At 45.0% G+C, this 17,641-nt stretch overlaps 1 protein-coding gene across 6 annotated transcripts in view; it reads left to right on the forward strand.

Moving 5' to 3' along the window:
- Window positions 1-17,641, forward strand: part of ABTB3 (ankyrin repeat and BTB domain containing 3) — a 250,373-nt gene that overhangs the window by 205,814 nt on the left and 26,918 nt on the right. For 2 of the 6 annotated variants that reach the window (XM_080971667.1, XM_080971669.1), the window contains 3 exons: window positions 1,451-1,489; window positions 1,853-2,073; window positions 10,395-10,573. In XM_080971667.1, the coding sequence (XP_080827793.1) occupies window positions 1,451-1,489; window positions 1,853-2,073; window positions 10,395-10,573 (439 nt within the window). Of the gene's footprint in view, window positions 1-1,450; window positions 1,490-1,852; window positions 2,074-10,394; window positions 10,574-12,865; window positions 13,058-13,988; window positions 14,181-17,641 lie in introns of those variants that run through there. The other 4 variants (XM_080971671.1, XM_080971670.1, XM_080971672.1 and 1 more) reach the window with 4 other exon arrangements.

Genomic DNA, 17,641 nt, shown 5'->3' on the forward strand with positions numbered 1-17,641 from the left:
CTTAGAAGGGAAGGGTCTGTATGTCTGTGCAAGAAGGCAAGGATTGCAAGGAGTTAAGGTGGAAAAGGGGGACTACTGAAAGGCGGTTTCTCCCAATCCACAGTACAAAACCCTGAAGAGTTATCTTTGCCACCAGTCTTGCTTTACTGTTCTCTGAGCCCTTCCAGCAAAGTTCTGCTCCCACTCCCTCATTTCCTTCCTGAGTTTTATTAATTCAAGGGCTGAACTGATACCCTTCTATAGAGGGAGCTTAGCTGTCAAAGCCTGCACTTACTTATTTATTTAGAATTTTTTTTAATATACCACTGTATCAAATATATATATCACCATGGTTTACAACAATATAAAGACATAAAACCAGACAGTAAAATCATAAAAAGTTATAAGAAGTCAAAAACATAAATAAAACCAGCAGATCACTACTCATGTATTCATAATTGCCTTCTGCTTTGTGCTTTGCTTTGAACACACACACTCTCAATTCACCCGGGAGATCACAGGATTGCTACTGTATGTACAGGGATGGAGAAACTGTGATTCCCCCAGATATTCTTGGAGGGCCAGCTCCCATCAGCCCAAGCCAACATGGCCAGTGGTCATGATAGGAGCTGGAATCTAACAGCATCAGAAAGGCCACAGACTCCCTACCTGTGACTTAATGCATTGTCACCTTCAGGGTCTACAAATGGCAACAGTTGTAACCGAGTACACTTGAGATTCTCAGGAATCTGAATTATCTGCCAGATACCCAGTTCTGCCCTAAATTCTATAAAGATGCGCAGGAAAATATCAACATCTCTAGCTGTAATGTGGAGTAAGAATTTGCTGCAGCCTCATATTGGCTAAGGATGAATACAGATGTAACATCTGGATAGCAGTGGGCTTGTTTGTTAAGCTAGCAGTGCAAGCATACCTTTCCCCTGTTGAGGGTTGAGCTCTGAATAAACAGATTCTGCATGCTTGTAATCAAATCTGATAAGCTAGTGTGTGCAATGTCACCAAAGAGCCTTTCCCAAACCCAGAACAGTTTGCAACTGTTTGTTTTAGTTTTTTCGTTTTCTAAAAAAGGTGGATGAATGTATAAATAAATAAATGTACAATTGGTTCTTTAAATGAGAAGAGATGTAGCTTCCTTGAAGCTTTCGGTGGTGGCCCCAGGATTCAGTTTGATGGCATTTCTATCTATTGGGCAAATCATACACCCAGCCAGGCAGCCAGGTCCATCAGTGAGCATCTCTTTAAATACCACATCTGTCTTCACCCTGAGAGCTGTGGATTGTGCTATCGACTGGAAATGTTGAATATGTATCCCCCTTTATTTCATTGCATGGCATAACACACACCCGTCCTCTTGACTAACAGGGGAAATATCTTTCCTCCCTCTATAAATACATACACACACTCGTTAGCCCATCTGCTCTGGAAACATTGCTTATTCTATCCCCCACAGGACTGAACATGCGCAGCTAGCAAGATCTAAGCATATAAGGTAGGTGGGAGGTAAGGGAGAAGATGCACCCTGGTTTTGATTGATTGTTTCTAACAGTTCATCAATTGGGAGTGTCTCCGTTGAAGATGAATGGCATCACACAGGTGTAAGCCTGTTGATGAGCAGAGGATGAGAGTCTCTGTCCTGGATGCTGGTCTTGCAGCTGCAAGCCCAAATAAGTTATACTGCACCAAGAAAGGCATTGCTTGAAAGCTGATTTGCTAGAGGATCTAGTTAGGTGAACTAACTAGATTTAGCATTCGCTAGATAGCTAGTTGGCTCTGGCTTAAACTGTTAAGAGTTCCAACCCAATGGCCTTTCTCCTCCCCCACCCCCACTCTTTTTTTGCCCTGTGATTGACAGGAACGTGTTTCGTAAGCTGCTTGCTCAGCCGGAGAAGGAGAAGAGTGATATTCTGTCCCTGGAGGAGATACTGGCTGAGGGAACTGACTTGGCAGACAGTGCGCCAGCTCCTTTGTGCGCCAGCCGCAACAGCAAAGCCAGACTTAAAGCTCTGAAAGAGGCTATGTATCACAGTGCTGAACACGGATATGTGGATGTAACCATTGACATCAGGAGCATAGGTCAGTTTTGGTTTCCTCCGTGCTTTTCTCTCCCATGAGCAATGACTGTCAGAAATCTGGTTTGATGGCCTCTGTCAGCTGAGCTGACCATTTTTTATTTGTCCCAGAGTTCTTGTCAAGGCAGAAATTGGGTAACTTTCAGATGTGCCTGGGAATTCAGAAGAGAATTTTAATATTAAAAAGGGTTTGAATACATGGCTAGAGGTTTTTATTCTTCCTATCTTTGGCATTTTTGTGGATTAGACAGTAAATTGGGATTGTCTCTATCTGGACTAGATTACCTTTTAAATATGCTAAATGATATAAGTCTGGCCATATTAAAGCACTTGTTTAAGTTATGTCATCAGAAGCATCTCTTTGGATGTGCCCCACCTGTGCTTCTTCCCCTACCGCCACCTCCTGCCATCTCTCTTACTAAGGAACTGCAATTTCTGTGAATTTTCCTATTTCTGTGATCATGTCCCAGTAGACTTTTGTGCTGTACTTTGGGTATTTGTAGTCCGTACACAAAGCAGCACAGGCATTACTTTTAAGCAGGGCAGTCACTCTGTTGAAGGAATCATATCCACTTAATTGCTTGAGAGCTAATTGATTAAATCTGGATACACATCATTCGAAAGGAAAAAAAATGCCTTCTTTGATTTTACACCTGGGCACCTTTTTAATTGATTAAATGATGATTGATTTGATTAGAATGACATGCAACCCTCCTCTTAAGTTAGCACACTTTCATAACAAGAGACTGGTTGGGGGATACTTACTCATGAATAGATCCTTGGGTGAGAAGGGCTCTGTCTGACATTGCAGGCCAGAATCCTTTGCATGCCAGAAATTCAAAAGCAACTATCTTCTGGTCCTAGTCAATTTTCCACTTTAAAGACTAGGAAGGTCTTTTCTACCTTAGGAGTGAAATTGACTAGATTAAGAACTACTTGTTCTGGTGTTGAAAAGGGAAGCTGAAAGCCTGTGCAAAAAAAGGGAGAGAGTTAAAAGCAGCAGTATCAAAGGCCCAAGCAAAACAAAAACATGTGTAAATAAGGAAGCCTACTTTATTCCCATTTCAAGAGCAACACTGTTTCAAGAGAGGAGTTAACACACCTGCAATTAATAAACACATAAATAAAAAATATGTGAAAATAGTATGTGTGATGGGATGATGAGCTGCTTGTGTGTAAAATCCTAGTCCCTCAGAGTTTGGTCAAGTTTGCAAACCTCTGTCTGTAACGGAGCCCCTTAAACATGGCTCCGTCAGTCGCTGGCAGATTCCGACAGTGGTTGCTTTCGGAATCGCTTCCAACATAAAAGCTCCTTAACGGAAACACGTCTTCTGGACTCTCTGCGTGACAGTTTCCGGCGAGGAGTGGGTGTCCCTACAGGAGGTCCTGAAACCTCCCCACTGTTTTCGCTGGAAGTGTCTCTGAGCCATCCCTCCAGCTCCCTTTCCCTCAGCCCAGCTCCTCTCCCCCTACTGGTTCCCTCTTCAGCTGCTGAGTCTCTCCCAACCTGTGTGAGCCCTTTCACTTCCCTTCCTTCCGATGGCAGTTCCCTGACATCCACCTCCCCTCCAGGGCCCCCTTCATCCCCTCTCGCCCCCTCCTCTACGGGCGGTGAGGAGGCAAAACCCCGGAATGAACTTCCTTCATCTTCCGATGTCCCGAACACTTCTCTCCACCTGTTGCGGTTCCTGGTCTCGAAGTACTCCTCCTCCTCAGAGTCCATCTCCCCTTCCCCTTCCGATTCCGAGAATCCTTCCAACTCCTCCTCCTCATCGGTGGTCCCAAAGTATTCCCTCCGGAACCTCTCCACAGGCTGAGGTTTCCTTGGGAACCTTTGATGGAACGTTTCTATCAATACCTCGTCATTGATATCTTCTGCCATTACCCAAGTGTTTTCTGACTCCGGTTCTCCTTCCCACGCTACCAAATACTCCACCTGATCCCCCTTCCATCTGGCGTCGAGGATTTCTGCCACATGGCTGCTGCATTCCCTTTCTTCTATGACCGGTCCCCGAGTGGCCATCCCTTCTCGTCCCCCCTCATACGGTGACAGTAACGACCTGTGAAATACTGGGTGCAGTTTCATGTGGTTGGGTAACCGGAGCCTGAAAGCCACTGGGTTGACCTGTTGAATGACCTCAAAGGGACCCAATCTCCTGGGTCTTAATTTCTTACAACCTCCTTTGAACGGCAACCCTTGGGTTGACAGCCACACCCTATCTCCCACCCTTATGGTTTCACCTTCCCTTCGGTTCTTGTCTGCCTGCCTCTTGTATTCTTCCTTCGCCCTTTCTAAGTTGAGTTGGAGCTGACGATGGATTGCTTCCATTTCTTCTACAAAATGCTCGGCTGCCGGGACACCCCATCTCTCCCCTTCTCCCCCTGGGAAAGCCCTGGGATGACACCCATAATTAGCCAAGAAGGGGCTCATCCCTGTGGACACATTCTCGGCATTGTTGTAGGCAAATTCCGCCAGCGCCAACTTTTCTACCCAGTCATTCTCTCTGTCATTGACATAACACCTCAGGTATTGCTGGAGGACCCCGTTTGCTCTTTCCGCCTGCCCGTTGGTTTCAGGGTGCCGGGCAGTCGAAAAGTTGACCTCCACCTGCAGTAAGCTCATGAGCTTCCTCCAGAACCTGGAAGTAAATTGTTTTCCTCGGTCTGAGACCACCCTCAATGGCACCCCGTGCAACCTAAAAATGTGTTCTACAAATAACTTCGCTGTCTCTTCCGCCGTGACTGCATGCGAGCAGGCTACAAAGTGGCACATCTTTGTTAGTAGGTCTACCACCACCATGATGGCTGTTTTCCCCTTGGACTTCGGCAGATCAGTCATAAAATCTATCGACACTGCCTCCCAAGGTCGTTCTGGGGTTGGTAAGGGTTCTAATAGCCCCGCCGGTGCCCGCCTCTCCCCTTTGGCTCGCTGGCATTGCTCACACCCTCTTACATACTCCCGTACATCTTCCCTCACCTTAGGCCACCAAAATTCCCTGGTGACCAACCACATGGTTTTGTGTTGTCCAAAATGCCCCGCCGTGGGGCTGTCGTGCAACTGCTTGAGTACCCTCCCCCTTAAGTCTCCTTCAGGGATATACAGTGCCCCTTTGTAATACAAAGCTCCATTTCTTTCCTCGAAACCCCCTGGTTCCTCTCCCTCACCCCTAAGACCTCTGAGCTTATTCTGGGCGTATTCATCATTCTCTGTTTCCTCTACCAGTTCTCTTTGTCCCACCAATGCCGCCCCACACACCCAGCGGTCCTCTGGAATGACATGTCTCTCTTCGGGTGCTCCCTCCTCCTCCAAATATTCAGGTTTGCGTGAGAGAGCGTCCGCCCTAATGTTCTCTGGGCCTGGCACGTAACAAATCTCAAAGTTAAATTTGGAGAACTCCTGGGCCCATCTCACTTGCCGTTGGTTGAGCACTCGTGCCGTCCTCCAATACTCTAGGTTCTTGTGGTCAGTGCACACTTGCACCTTATGTTGTGCGCCAATTAGCAGGTGCCTCCATCTCCGGAACGCCTCATGAATGGCTAGTAGTTCTCGGTCATACACCGTGTAGTTCCTCTCGGATTTGTTCAGCTTTCGCGAAAAAAAGGCACACGGTCTCCACTCTGACTCCTCCTTCCCTGGCTGCAGAAGCACCGCCCCAATCGCTCTGTCTGATGCGTCAGTTTCCACTCTCATCGGTTTTTGTAAATCCACATGCAGGAGTTGTTGTTCCGAGGCGAAGGCCCTTTTTAGTTCCTCAAATGCTCGCTCCGCCTCCTCAGTCCAAACGAACTTCTTCTTACTGCTGAGACAGTCCGTAATGGGCGCCGTCAGGTGGGCAAAGTTTCGGATGAACTTACGATAGAAGTTCCCAAATCCTAGGAACCTCTGCACATCCTTCCTTGTTTTGGGTGTTTTCCATTCCAGCACCGCCTGGACCTTGCCGGGATCCATGGCCAATCCCTTGTCTGACAGGCGATACCCCAGGAATTCCACCTCCTTGGTATGAAACTGACACTTCTCCAGTTTCACCCACAGCTGGTTGGCTTGCAGCCTGCTCAACACTTCTCTGACGTCTCTCACATGCTGCTCCTCATTCTCAGAATACACCAACACGTCGTCTAAGAAGGCCACACAATTCTTGTAAAGCAAAGGCCCCAGGACGTGGTTCATAAACGATTGAAAGCACGCGGAGCCTCCTTGTAGGCCGAAGGGCATAACTAAATATTCAAATGCCCCCAAAGGGGTGAACATGGTGGTTTTCCATTCATCCCCCTTCCTTATTCGTATCAGGTTGTACGCCCCCCTTAGGTCCAGTTTAGTAAAAATCTTTCCCTTCCTGACCCTTGTCAAAATGTCGTCAATCCTGGGCATAGGGAAAGCCACTGGTTCTGACACTGCATTTAAGGCCCTGAAGTCACACACAAGCCTCGGCTTGTTCGTGTTTTTTTTATCCACAAAAAACACTGGGCTGCCCCCCACCGCCCTGGACTCTCTGATGAACCCTCTCTTCAGGTTCTTGTCAATGAACTCTCTTAGCTCCTGCATCTCTCTGTCTGACATGGCGTACAGCTTGCCTACAGGGAGCTGTGCCCCAGGGAGTAAATTGATTTGACAGTCAAAGGGTCTATGCGGGGGTAATTGGTCAGCTTCCCTTTCGCTGAAGACGTCGCGGAGATCTGCGTATTGTCGTGGTACCTTCACGTTCTCCGTTACTTCAGTCCCTGCTAGGGTGGCTTGGGCCCCTGCCAAACCCTTTCCCTCTTTGCAGTGTTCTAAGCAATGTGCTGAACCAAAAGAAACCACTCTCTGATGCCAGCCCACCAGCGGATCATGTAACGCTAGCCAGCTCATCCCCAATATAATGGGAGCTCCTCCCAAGGTGGCCACATTAAACGCTATCAGTTCGGTGTGCCTTGCCACCTTCATTATCATTGGGACGGTCTGCAAGCTGACTTCTCCTCCCAACAGCTCCCTGCCATCGATCGTGGTCACCTGCAGGGGGTTGCTTAAAGGGATCGTCTGTATCTGGTGTTCAGCTGCAAACTCTTTGCTCATGAAATTGCAGGAGCTGCCTGAGTCCAACAGCGCCTTTATCTTTAGAGGGTGTCCGTTTGGCAGCTCTAGCGCCACTTCTATCACTAGGGCGGGTTTAGGAGGTTCTGGCGTGGGCACTTTCACTGCTCTTTGGCCTGACTGCTGTGCCCCGACGGTGGCAGCCAGGCGTTGGCTTTTACTTGCTTCGGTATTTCTTCCTCTCTTCCCTCCACAGCTCCTACCATCCCTTGCCATTCCTTCCTCTGGGGGCAGACTCTGGCAAAGTGACCTGGCTGTTGGCAGAGATAGCATTTCCGGGCGCCTTTTCCCTCCTTCTTTCCCCCCTCACTGGGCTTTGAAACTGCGCGCGCGCGCGCTGTTCCGATTTCCATCGGCTCTGCCGGCGGGAAAGTTGGCTCTGGAATGTCTGGAATGCGGAACTCCTTCCAACGTTCCCCCTTCCCTTCCCGCCTCTCCAATGCTCTCGCCTCCTGGCGCGCTCCTATGGTCAGCGCTGATTTGGTCAGCTGGTCCATAGACTCCGCCCTGGGCGCCCGGGAAAGTTCGTCTTTCACAGCCGAAGAAAGCCCTTCTTCAAAAAGCATTTGAATGGGTTCCGCCGATAGATCCCACCCCAATTTATGGATCAACATGGTGAATTCAGTCCAGTACTCACGGACAGATCGGCTACCCTGTTTGCAAGCCATTAACTGTCTGCGGACCACTCCCTGTTCAATATCGCTGGAAAACATCAGATCCATGGCGCGAAAGAACTTCATCGTGTCCTTTAGGACGTCACTATTCGCTGCCATCAGGGGTCTAACCCAGTCTCTCGCCCCCTTTTCAAGATGCCCAATCACGAAAGCCACTCTTGATTCCTCGTCAGGGAATTCATCAAACTGCAGATTGAGGGCATATTGCATCTCTGTCCGAAAGCCATGATAGTCTTTGGGCTCCCCCCCAAACTTCTGCACCAATCCTGGTACCTTTCTGACGAGCTGGGTGTCTTTCCCCTTTTTGTCTGCATCCTGAGCCCTCCTCTCCTCAAGCCTCGCCGTCTGCAGCGCTAGCTGGACCTCCAACACCCGGTACCTTTCTTCCAGGCTTGGACCCGCTCCAGCTCCTGCTTCTCCGGTTCCGGCTGGGTTGCTCATGATGCCTTCTCCTGCACAAGCTGCTCACGAAGACTGTCGGAATGCTGTGATGGGATGATGAGCTGCTTGTGTGTAAAATCCTAGTCCCTCAGAGTTTGGTCAAGTTTGCAAACCTCTGTCTGTAACGGAGCCCCTTAAACATGGCTCCGTCAGTCGCTGGCAGATTCCGACAGTGGTTGCTTTCGGAATCGCTTCCAACATAAAAGCTCCTTAACGGAAACACGTCTTCTGGACTCTCTGCGTGACAGTTTCCGGCGAGGAGTGGGTGTCCCTACAGGAGGTCCTGAAACCTCCCCACTGTTTTCGCTGGAAGTGTCTCTGAGCCATCCCTCCAGCTCCCTTTCCCTCAGCCCAGCTCCTCTCCCCCTACTGGTTCCCTCTTCAGCTGCTGAGTCTCTCCCAACCTGTGTGAGCCCTTTCACTTCCCTTCCTTCCGATGGCAGTTCCCTGACAGTATGTTATTCTACAACATCAATAGCTGCTTATTTATCAAAAATAATTATTATTTATGTTGTGGATTTGAGGCATGAAAATATTTAAAAGGGAGGCCAGTGTGAAACCTCTGATACTAATATCAAATAAATCTTTAATTCCTCAAAAACAGCTTACTAAATATCATCATCTCTCAGCATTACGTATGTTAGCTTATAAGGCAGAGGTACAGAACCTGTGGCCCTCCAGATGTTGGACAGCAACCCTCTATGCAACAACATCTGGAGGACCACAGCATTCCCATCCCTGTTATAAAGCAAATAGCAAAACCTTGCAGGGGAGAGGACAGGTTCAAGGCAACCTCTATGTAAGGGAAGAAACACTTAGTAGGTTCCGTTCTATGCTAAATGCTTACATCCAGAATAAGGATAGGGATAAATTTAGTTCAGTTCAAATGTTAATGCGAACCTACTGAATTCCCCCTTTCCAAAACAATATTCAAACCGAAACACAGTCATCCATCAAAACTTGCCCTTCTCCAAACGTTGTGATGCAGTTCTCCAACCCAATAATGTGTACCAAAAAAATCACACCTCCCTACTAGACTGCTATGGCAGCATATCTGTCATGCTGTTATTTCTTGGTTAAAACTAAAAACACTTTTTCAACTATATTTTTTAAAGTAAAATATTAGCAAAATTCTACTAAAATGAAAGTGTCATAATGCTATGCTGCTAATTTTTAACAAATAAAGTGGGTGGGGGAATCCGCTTGATCACTCCCATTTTAGCAATGTGTTCCCGCCCAATAATCCCTTCAAATCTATACATCAGATCTAAAACAAACATGAAATACCATGGGGTTGTTGGTTTCTTTGTAAAGGGAAACCCCATTTAAACAAATAAGTACTTACCACCAAAAAACTAATTGATTTATTGTGTTTAATGATCACTTGTAATTGTTTTCCAAGTGGCTACCAAAGGAAATTGGACTTTGCATACCCATGGGCATCTATGCCATACCCATTGGTGTTGCTGGTGCCTAGCAAGATGAAATTATTGGGGGGGGGGGAAGTGCTATATAGCATGGCAAGCCAGCTGCAGTTCTTCTTGCAGCTTACTTACAGCAGAAAAGCAATGATTTAGTAGGAGTCACCAATCTGAAAGCAGCTGAGACATAAAAAACATACGGGGGTTTATAGCCCATTGGGGGATGTTGACGAGTGTCAGTTCCAGGTGGGTTTTTTTGTATGCGCGTGCAAGATGCTGTCAGTGTGCCCACCTCCCGCTGAGTTTGTACACTTCTTCCTCACCATCACTGTTGTCGCTGCCTGTTCACTTGCCTCTTCTGCTCAACATCTTCTCCCCAAGGGAGAGGTGGGTCTTTCTGCATGTTTCCCCCCCTCATTTTTCTGCCTGCCTGCTTGCTTGCTTGCTTGCTTGAAAGGCCAATTGAAAACAGGAGTAACAGTAAAAAAGAGGAGCAACAGGCCCAGGAGGTTCTAAGGCTTGACAGTGGACCCCCAAATGAGGTGTGGGCTTTGACAGGTGCCAAGGCCAACTGCTAATGGTGATCCCAGCAGAGGAAACAGAATAGGTGGAATGGAATTCAAAATGTGGTCCAGCATAAGATCTCCATGTCGTTAATCTAAACCTGGGTATTTAAGATATGTGCAAATCTTTAAGATAATTTTAAATTTTTATACAGGTGTCCCATGGACTCTGCATACATGGTTAGAGTCCTTGCGAACTGCCTTTCAGCAACACAGAAGACCACTCATCCAATGCTTGCTGAAAGAATTTAAATCTATTCAAGAGGAAGAATACACTGAAGAACTTGTCACGCAAGGGTTGCCTTTGATGTTTGAGATCTTGAAGGCAAGCAAGGTGGGTGAAACTGGCATTATTACACCACAGTTGAGATATATTACTGTTATTATTTATTACTGCATTGCTCTTCTGTTCGTAAAACACTCAAAAGTGGCTTACAAAACAAAATGCCCAGATAAAAATATTAAACTATAACAAGAACAATGCATCACTAAAACCATCACAATTTGAGTGCAGAACAGTCTTTACATTAGCAAATGATCAAATGTTCAAAGCTTGTTGAAATAAAAAAGTTTTCAGCTGAAGTCACCCTGCTAAGATAGTATGCAGATCCACGTAGGACTGGGAGCAACTGTTAGCCAGTGTCAGCAATACTGGGCTAGATGGACCCATCTTCTGGATCTATGGAAGGCAGCTTTCTGTGTCCCTAATTCAGTGAAGGGCACAAGAAGAGGAAGGAGTAGGGAGGGAAGAACATGCAAACACAACTGTCTTTCTCATAAAGTTAAGCCATAGATTGGGGTCATAACGAGAACTGAGCCACTAAGGACAGATATACACCATACATTTCAAGCACATGTAATGCTCATCTAAATCTCATGACTTCCCCTAAAGGATGCTGGGAACTATAGTGTTTTAAGGGGGTTAATGATTGTAGCTCTGCAAGAGGGAACTTTCAGTTCCCAGTATTCTTTGGGGGGACTCATGTGCTTTAAATGTGTATTGCATATGCTTTAACTGTATGGTGTGGAACTGCCCTTAGACATATAGTCAATTTCGCAAATGCATAAAAGCAACACTGTCGCTTTAAAAAGAGAGAGCCAATGCTCTCCATCCACTGCAAGGATAGCTTAATGTTCACACTCACAGTGAGCTCAAGAGCCGACAGAAGCCAAGTCCTTGCGGTAAAAGTGAGAGTCATGCAGGTCAGGCAATAAAATACAGGCAAGGGAGGCTGATATCCAAAGGAACTGAGATGTTAGTTTAATCTAGCTGACTACTTAGAATGGTCCAAGAAGGGAATCGTGTGTGTTTGTGTGTCAGTTTTCAGATCAAATGAATTACTTCTCCCATATTTGTTTTCTTCCCTTTAAGGTTTTTGAGATGAGTTGATATGACCTATTTGGTTTTTTAAAAACACTCCTTACATGTTTACTAGGAAATTTTTTTCCAGGCCCAATTTTGAATTTCATGCCAAAGAGTTTGATACAGGCGTATGTTCACACATTTTGAATATTTCCTTTAAACAAATACTAAACAGGTTTTTGTTTTTTTTGAAATGCAGTGCAGTAATTTGACAAGGGTATGCATTAGTATTGTCAGAGATGTGAAACACACACACACATAAATACATGTAGGGAAATTGGAGATAAACTTTGTTTCACTATATATAAACTAAAAAAAAAAGGTAAAGGACCCCTGACAGTTAAGGCCAGTCACAGACGACTCTGGGGTTGCGGCGCTCATCTTGCTCTATAGGCTGAGGGAGCCGGTGTTTGTCCGCAGACAGTTTTTCTGGGTCATGTGGCCAGCATGACTAAGTCATTTCTTGCACAACAGAACATCGAAACCAGAGCAGCACATGGAAACGCCGTTTACCTTCCTGCCAGAGCGGTACCCATTTATCTACTTGCACTTTTTGGTGTGCTTTTGAACTGCTAGGTTGGCAGGAGCTGGAACTGAGCAACGGGAGCTCACCCCATCGCGGGGATTCAAACCGCCGACCTTCTGATCAGCAAGCCCAAGAGGTTCAGTGGTTTAGACCACAGCGCCACCCGTGTTCCTTATATATATAAACTAGGTGACACCATACAGTGGAACCTTGGCTTTCAAGCATCTTGGAAGCTGAACAATTCGGAACCTGAATGCCGAAAACCCAGAAGTGAATGTTTCTGTTTTCGAACGTGCCTCGGAAGTCGAATGGCTTCTGAGGTGCGTTTCTCCAATTTCTCAATGGAATTTGCCAACCACCCATTGTGCCTCGGTTGTCGAACGTTTTGGAAGTCAAACAGTCTTCCAGAACGGATTACGTTTGACAGCAGAGGCACTTCTGTAGAACAGAAGATAAGGAAAGGCTTCATTAAGTTCTGTGCATGTGGAAGGAAAAAAATTGTGCCAGGAGGAAGGGGAAGAGTAGCATTTTTTCTGAGCTTTTGCATCTCTATTTACTAAATCAAATAAAAAAGACAAGTTTATAAAATTTCAGTGAACAGGGAAGAATGGAATGAATCCCTTCCCTCTGCTTAAGGTGTGAATTCTCCCCTGAGGTAGATTTATTCTAAATGCTGGTGACTTTTGTGGCATGTAGCATAACCTGTCATCACTTTCAGTACCTCTGTGTTAAAACAGTTCAGAATAACCTGGACCCGAAGTCTCCATAAATGTGCGTCTTGCATTCTCCATATGAGAAGTGAACATCAGGTACACCAACGTGGCATGCTAATATAACATGCAATTAACTACTGTCACAGAAAATATAGTGCAGCAGCATGGATTTATCTGGAAACTAACCTTGGATTACCCTGCACTTAAGTCCTTAGTCATAATATCTCCCAAAGGAATATTTCAACAGTGGTTTCACGAAGACCCCTGCTGTTTTTCATAACAAGGAAATGCTTGCTGAGACTTCCTGTGTTGGAATAAGAATGTACTGATTCTAGGACTTGTATGCCCTCTTCTGGTCTGATACTCATAGACCTCAGACTATGTTCTTAAATCTGAGCTTTTGCTACACAGGTTTTAAAAATCCTTTCAAAAGAGAGTCATGTCATTGTTCCCAGCAACAATTTATGCATCACCTCTGATTAATCGTGCTCTGTTGTGGAAGACCCTTAGCTCAACTCCAACTAACATTTTTTAAAATCTATTTTGTCAAGCTATTCACTGCGTCTAGCTGTTACTACCAACCTCTTTGGGTTCCCTAGCTCACAAATGTTGTCTAACGTTAATGATGTATGTGCTTCTTAATAATGTACAAGTAATCTTACAAAGCGACGCTTAATCAGTTTTCATGGAGCTCATACATGATTTGAGCCCAAAGAAAACTCAGTGCAAAGAGAACTAGAGAGAATCAGGGCAGGCTGGCTTTTTAGAACTAAAGAATGTCCAGGGTAGAGAAGGATGATGTCATGCCATATGTAGAAACCTAGGATGCTTCCAGACTGCCACTGTTTTCAGGTGGGATTCAATTATATACCAGCAAATTCAGGTTAAACAGTTATAGATGATTGGGAGATCCTCGATAATGCACCCACGTCCCCAAAATATTGGATTTGGGGTGATAAGAAATGTGGCAAGAATTTGGAAAGTGTATGATGGTGCTTGATGCAACATCATATGCAGTGGACAGTGGGAAGTGTGTGATGGTGCTTGATGCAACATCATATGCAACATCATATAATCTTCCTGCTGCAAGCAAATTGGAATGGATGTTCATTAAATAGCCAGTGGCATTTAATCTGCCTGCAAACAGGTCAGAATGAATGCTCAATAAAGAGGTTATCTGGAAGCACCATCAGCAACAGGATATTGCTCAAGTGTTGAATGAGTTACCACTGAATAAGGAAAAGATTGTCATCCAAAGAGTCTTACACAAGGGCGGGGGAATGACAATAATAATCCCACATTTGTTGGTATTGTTTAATCTTACAAGAATAAGATGGAAAAGCTAAATAGATACTTTGTGTGATAGCTGTTCAAAGATCAAACTATGGAGTGTCTTATGTTTAGGACAATACATTTCCTAGCCTTGTGCCATGTTTGTTAGCATTACCAATTGCTCAACATCTCTTCACTTCATACTTCAGTCTAGACACTTACTTTACCCATTCATTTTTAAGTAAGCAGGGACCATCAGCCAGTGGTGGACCATGTGCTTGCGTGCAAATGATCCTAGTTTCAAATACTCTCAACAGTAGGGCTGCCAAAGACCTCTGTAGCCGAGAGGAACTTGCCTTGGAGTCCTGCTGCCTGTTGAAGCAGACAGTATGATTTGGCTTAAGGCAAGCCACACAATAAGAATTCATGTGCAGTTCATATATTTTCTCACACTGAACATTGGATAAACTTGGGACAGGGTGATGGGAATCTGCCTTCAACTGAATTATTTGGTCCATATAGTACGGTATAGTTTGCACTGGCTGGCACAGGTCTCCGTGATTTCAGACTGGGGCCCGTTGTGGCCGTGCGAAGGCCTGGTGGGGCCCGGCCCCTTGCTTGAAAATTGTGGGAGCCTTGTCCCACCCACCCCTGACACCCCAGATGGCGTCCCTGATGCACAGTCTCCTCCTTTCCTTTCTGTAATGTATTTAAAAATTTGACTGCCTCTTCCTCTTGGCAGAAAAGGCAGAAAAGAACCAATGTGGGAATGAGAAGTGTTGGATTTTTATTTTTTACTGTGCCATTGCACAGTAAAGGATTGCAATTAAAATACATTAGGTGAAATAAATTAGAATTTAGTGCTCCTCAGAGACTCTCCCTTCCTCTCCAATTAGGTAACCTTTTGCTTTGGCTGGTGCCAAGCCTTGGATTACTTAATCTGGAGCAGGTCTACCAACAAGCTCAGCAGAGAGGAGCAAAGCAATCACAAGCTTCCTGACTTACCTTATCTTGTGGCAGTCTGTTTCTTTAAGCCAGGGGTAGCCAACATGATGGTGTTGCTGGACTCCAACTCCCATCATGCATCACCATTTGTCATGTTGGCTGGGGCAGATGGGAGTTGGAGCTCAGTAACATCTGGAGGACACTCCAGATTTATTTATTTTTACTGCAGCTTCCCTTATCCTCAGCCAGCATGGCCATGTGACTGGGGATTAGGGGAGTTGTTGCCCAAAACATTTGGAGGGGACGCCAAATTGGGAATGAATGCTTAAAGCAATGGAGAGCAGCAAGGTAAGGTAGGCAAGAAGGTATCATTTCCCATCCTTCTTTAAATATCAATTTAATATTTATATTTAATCTGCCCCATCACATATAGTTTGGCTCCTTAGCTGGACACTAATTTAACTGGGGTAGTATTTTTTAATGCTTCTCACTGTTAAACATGTGACACTTGACATGCAGAGTGCTAGCATGTAAAGTAGCGGGCTGGGTGGGAACCTTTCTCTCTTAAAGATTCATTTTCCACAAGTGAGGATATTTTATGTGGGCGAGTATTTCAGCAGCAGACTCTGTGACCTGGAATCTGAAGCGGAACAATCACTCTACTATGTGATTTTCTGGCCCCTGTAAGAGTCATGTATGTTTCTGTCCTTCATGTACACTGGCTCAGCCCCATCACCAAATCTAACAGCATTCACAATGGCATGCACATTTTTGTTTTGTTTTAAATTTGATGGTTTGTACAAATCACCCATTTAATGGTTTGTATATTGCTTAGAGCAATTATTTTATGAGGCAACTAATAAATATACATTTAAAAGCATGCAATTCATCTAGCATTTTTATGGTTTTCTTCCCTGATTTCCTAAACATACATTATGGTCATTTTACAGTATCCTCTTTCATTACACACTTCCAGGGGGACAGAATGCTAACCATTTTCTCATCTTACCCAGGAGCAGTCAGTTCCTTTGTATTCAACTTTTTCTATCCAGTCTTAGTTCATATTAGTAGATTCCTTTACAGAGTGTTCTCTTAGCTTTTAATTTCAAGATCACCATTTGATTTCAAAATGTTCCTAGCACATGGAGTCTAATTTAGTGTTTGCTCTGTAAGTGAAACTGAATATCTTTCTGCCTATTCCTAACAATCCCTGTGCAGGATTACTGTATGTTAGGTGACCTTTTCTACCTGTAAGTCTTGCTTGTTTCAATATTCCTCTGAAGGAAAATGTAGAAGATACTGGATTTCTGGTGGCATTATATCAGGAGAAAGTATGACTAAAAGTCTGCCCTTGGCTCTGTGTGATCAGTTCCCACTGATGTCAAGTTACATATACTTCCTCCACAAAAGACTACAATTTGGCCTTTCTTTTTAACACCTGCAGATTTTCTGGGCTTCTCAGGAGCCCATGGCAATACACTTCAGTTTTATTTTATCATTTCTCATAACTAGAAACCATTGTTTCGTTGTTTCTCAAAGCTAGAAACCATTGTTTGATTATCAGGCACCAATATGTCTTCAGGTGCTCACCTAGGCCATGGGTAGGCAAACTAAGGTCCGGGGGCCGGATCTGTCCCAATCACCTTCTAAATCTGGCCTGCGGACGATCTGTGAATCAGTATGTTTTTACATGAGTAGAATGTGTCCTTTTATTTAAAATGCAACTCTAGGTTATTTGTGGGGCCTGCCTGGTGTTTTTACATGAGTGGAATGTGTGCTTTAATTTAAAATGCATCTCTGGGTTATTTGCGGGGCACAGGAATTCGTTCTTTTCCCCCCTTCAAAATATAGTCCAGTCCCCCACAAGGTCTGAGGGACAGTGGACCGGCCCCCTGCTGAAAAAATTTGCTGACCCCTGCCCTATGCCACTGCAGTAGCACATTTAGAAAACATGGTCATATGCTTTTCTGGACAGGTTGGATTTCTCTTCCCAGAGCAGTGGCATGTCCTTTTTGGCTTATGAACATAGGAAGCTATCTATTTGTCCCAGAATTGCCTATATCAGTGTCTCCCCACCTGTGAGTCATGACTTGCAAGTAGGCCGTGTAGCCTGTGCAGATGGGTTGCAAGCTTTAAAAGTAAATCCAATATAATTATAGCTTGTAACCCCTAATTGGTATGATAAATACCTCTTAACAGCTTTTTGTTTTGTTGGCATATTATAATGTTGTGTTGACACCTATAACCAAACTTTGGAAATGCTTGAGTCTTACATTTTAATGCTTGGGGACTGCTCTTTGGTGGCAGAAAAGTCCAAAATTCATGTGACAGTAAATTGATGGGCGACCATACCAAGTAAATTTGGACTTGTGGGTTGCCATACCAAAAAAGTTGGAAGCCTTTGGTCTACACTGACTAGCAATGGCTGCCTAGGGCCTTAGATTCAGACAAAGGTCTTTCACATCACCCTTGAACGGAGACATCAGGAATTAAAGCATAAATCATACCATTAACTTATGATCCTGTCCAGGTAGTTTTTCTCAGTTAATGCCTTCAGGGATGCAGCCTTGAATACTTAGGCTT

The sequence above is a fragment of the Podarcis pityusensis genome (genome assembly GCF_964106645.2).
Source record: "Podarcis pityusensis genome assembly, chromosome: 10".
NCBI classification, from domain to species: domain Eukaryota; kingdom Metazoa; phylum Chordata; class Lepidosauria; order Squamata; family Lacertidae; genus Podarcis; species Podarcis pityusensis.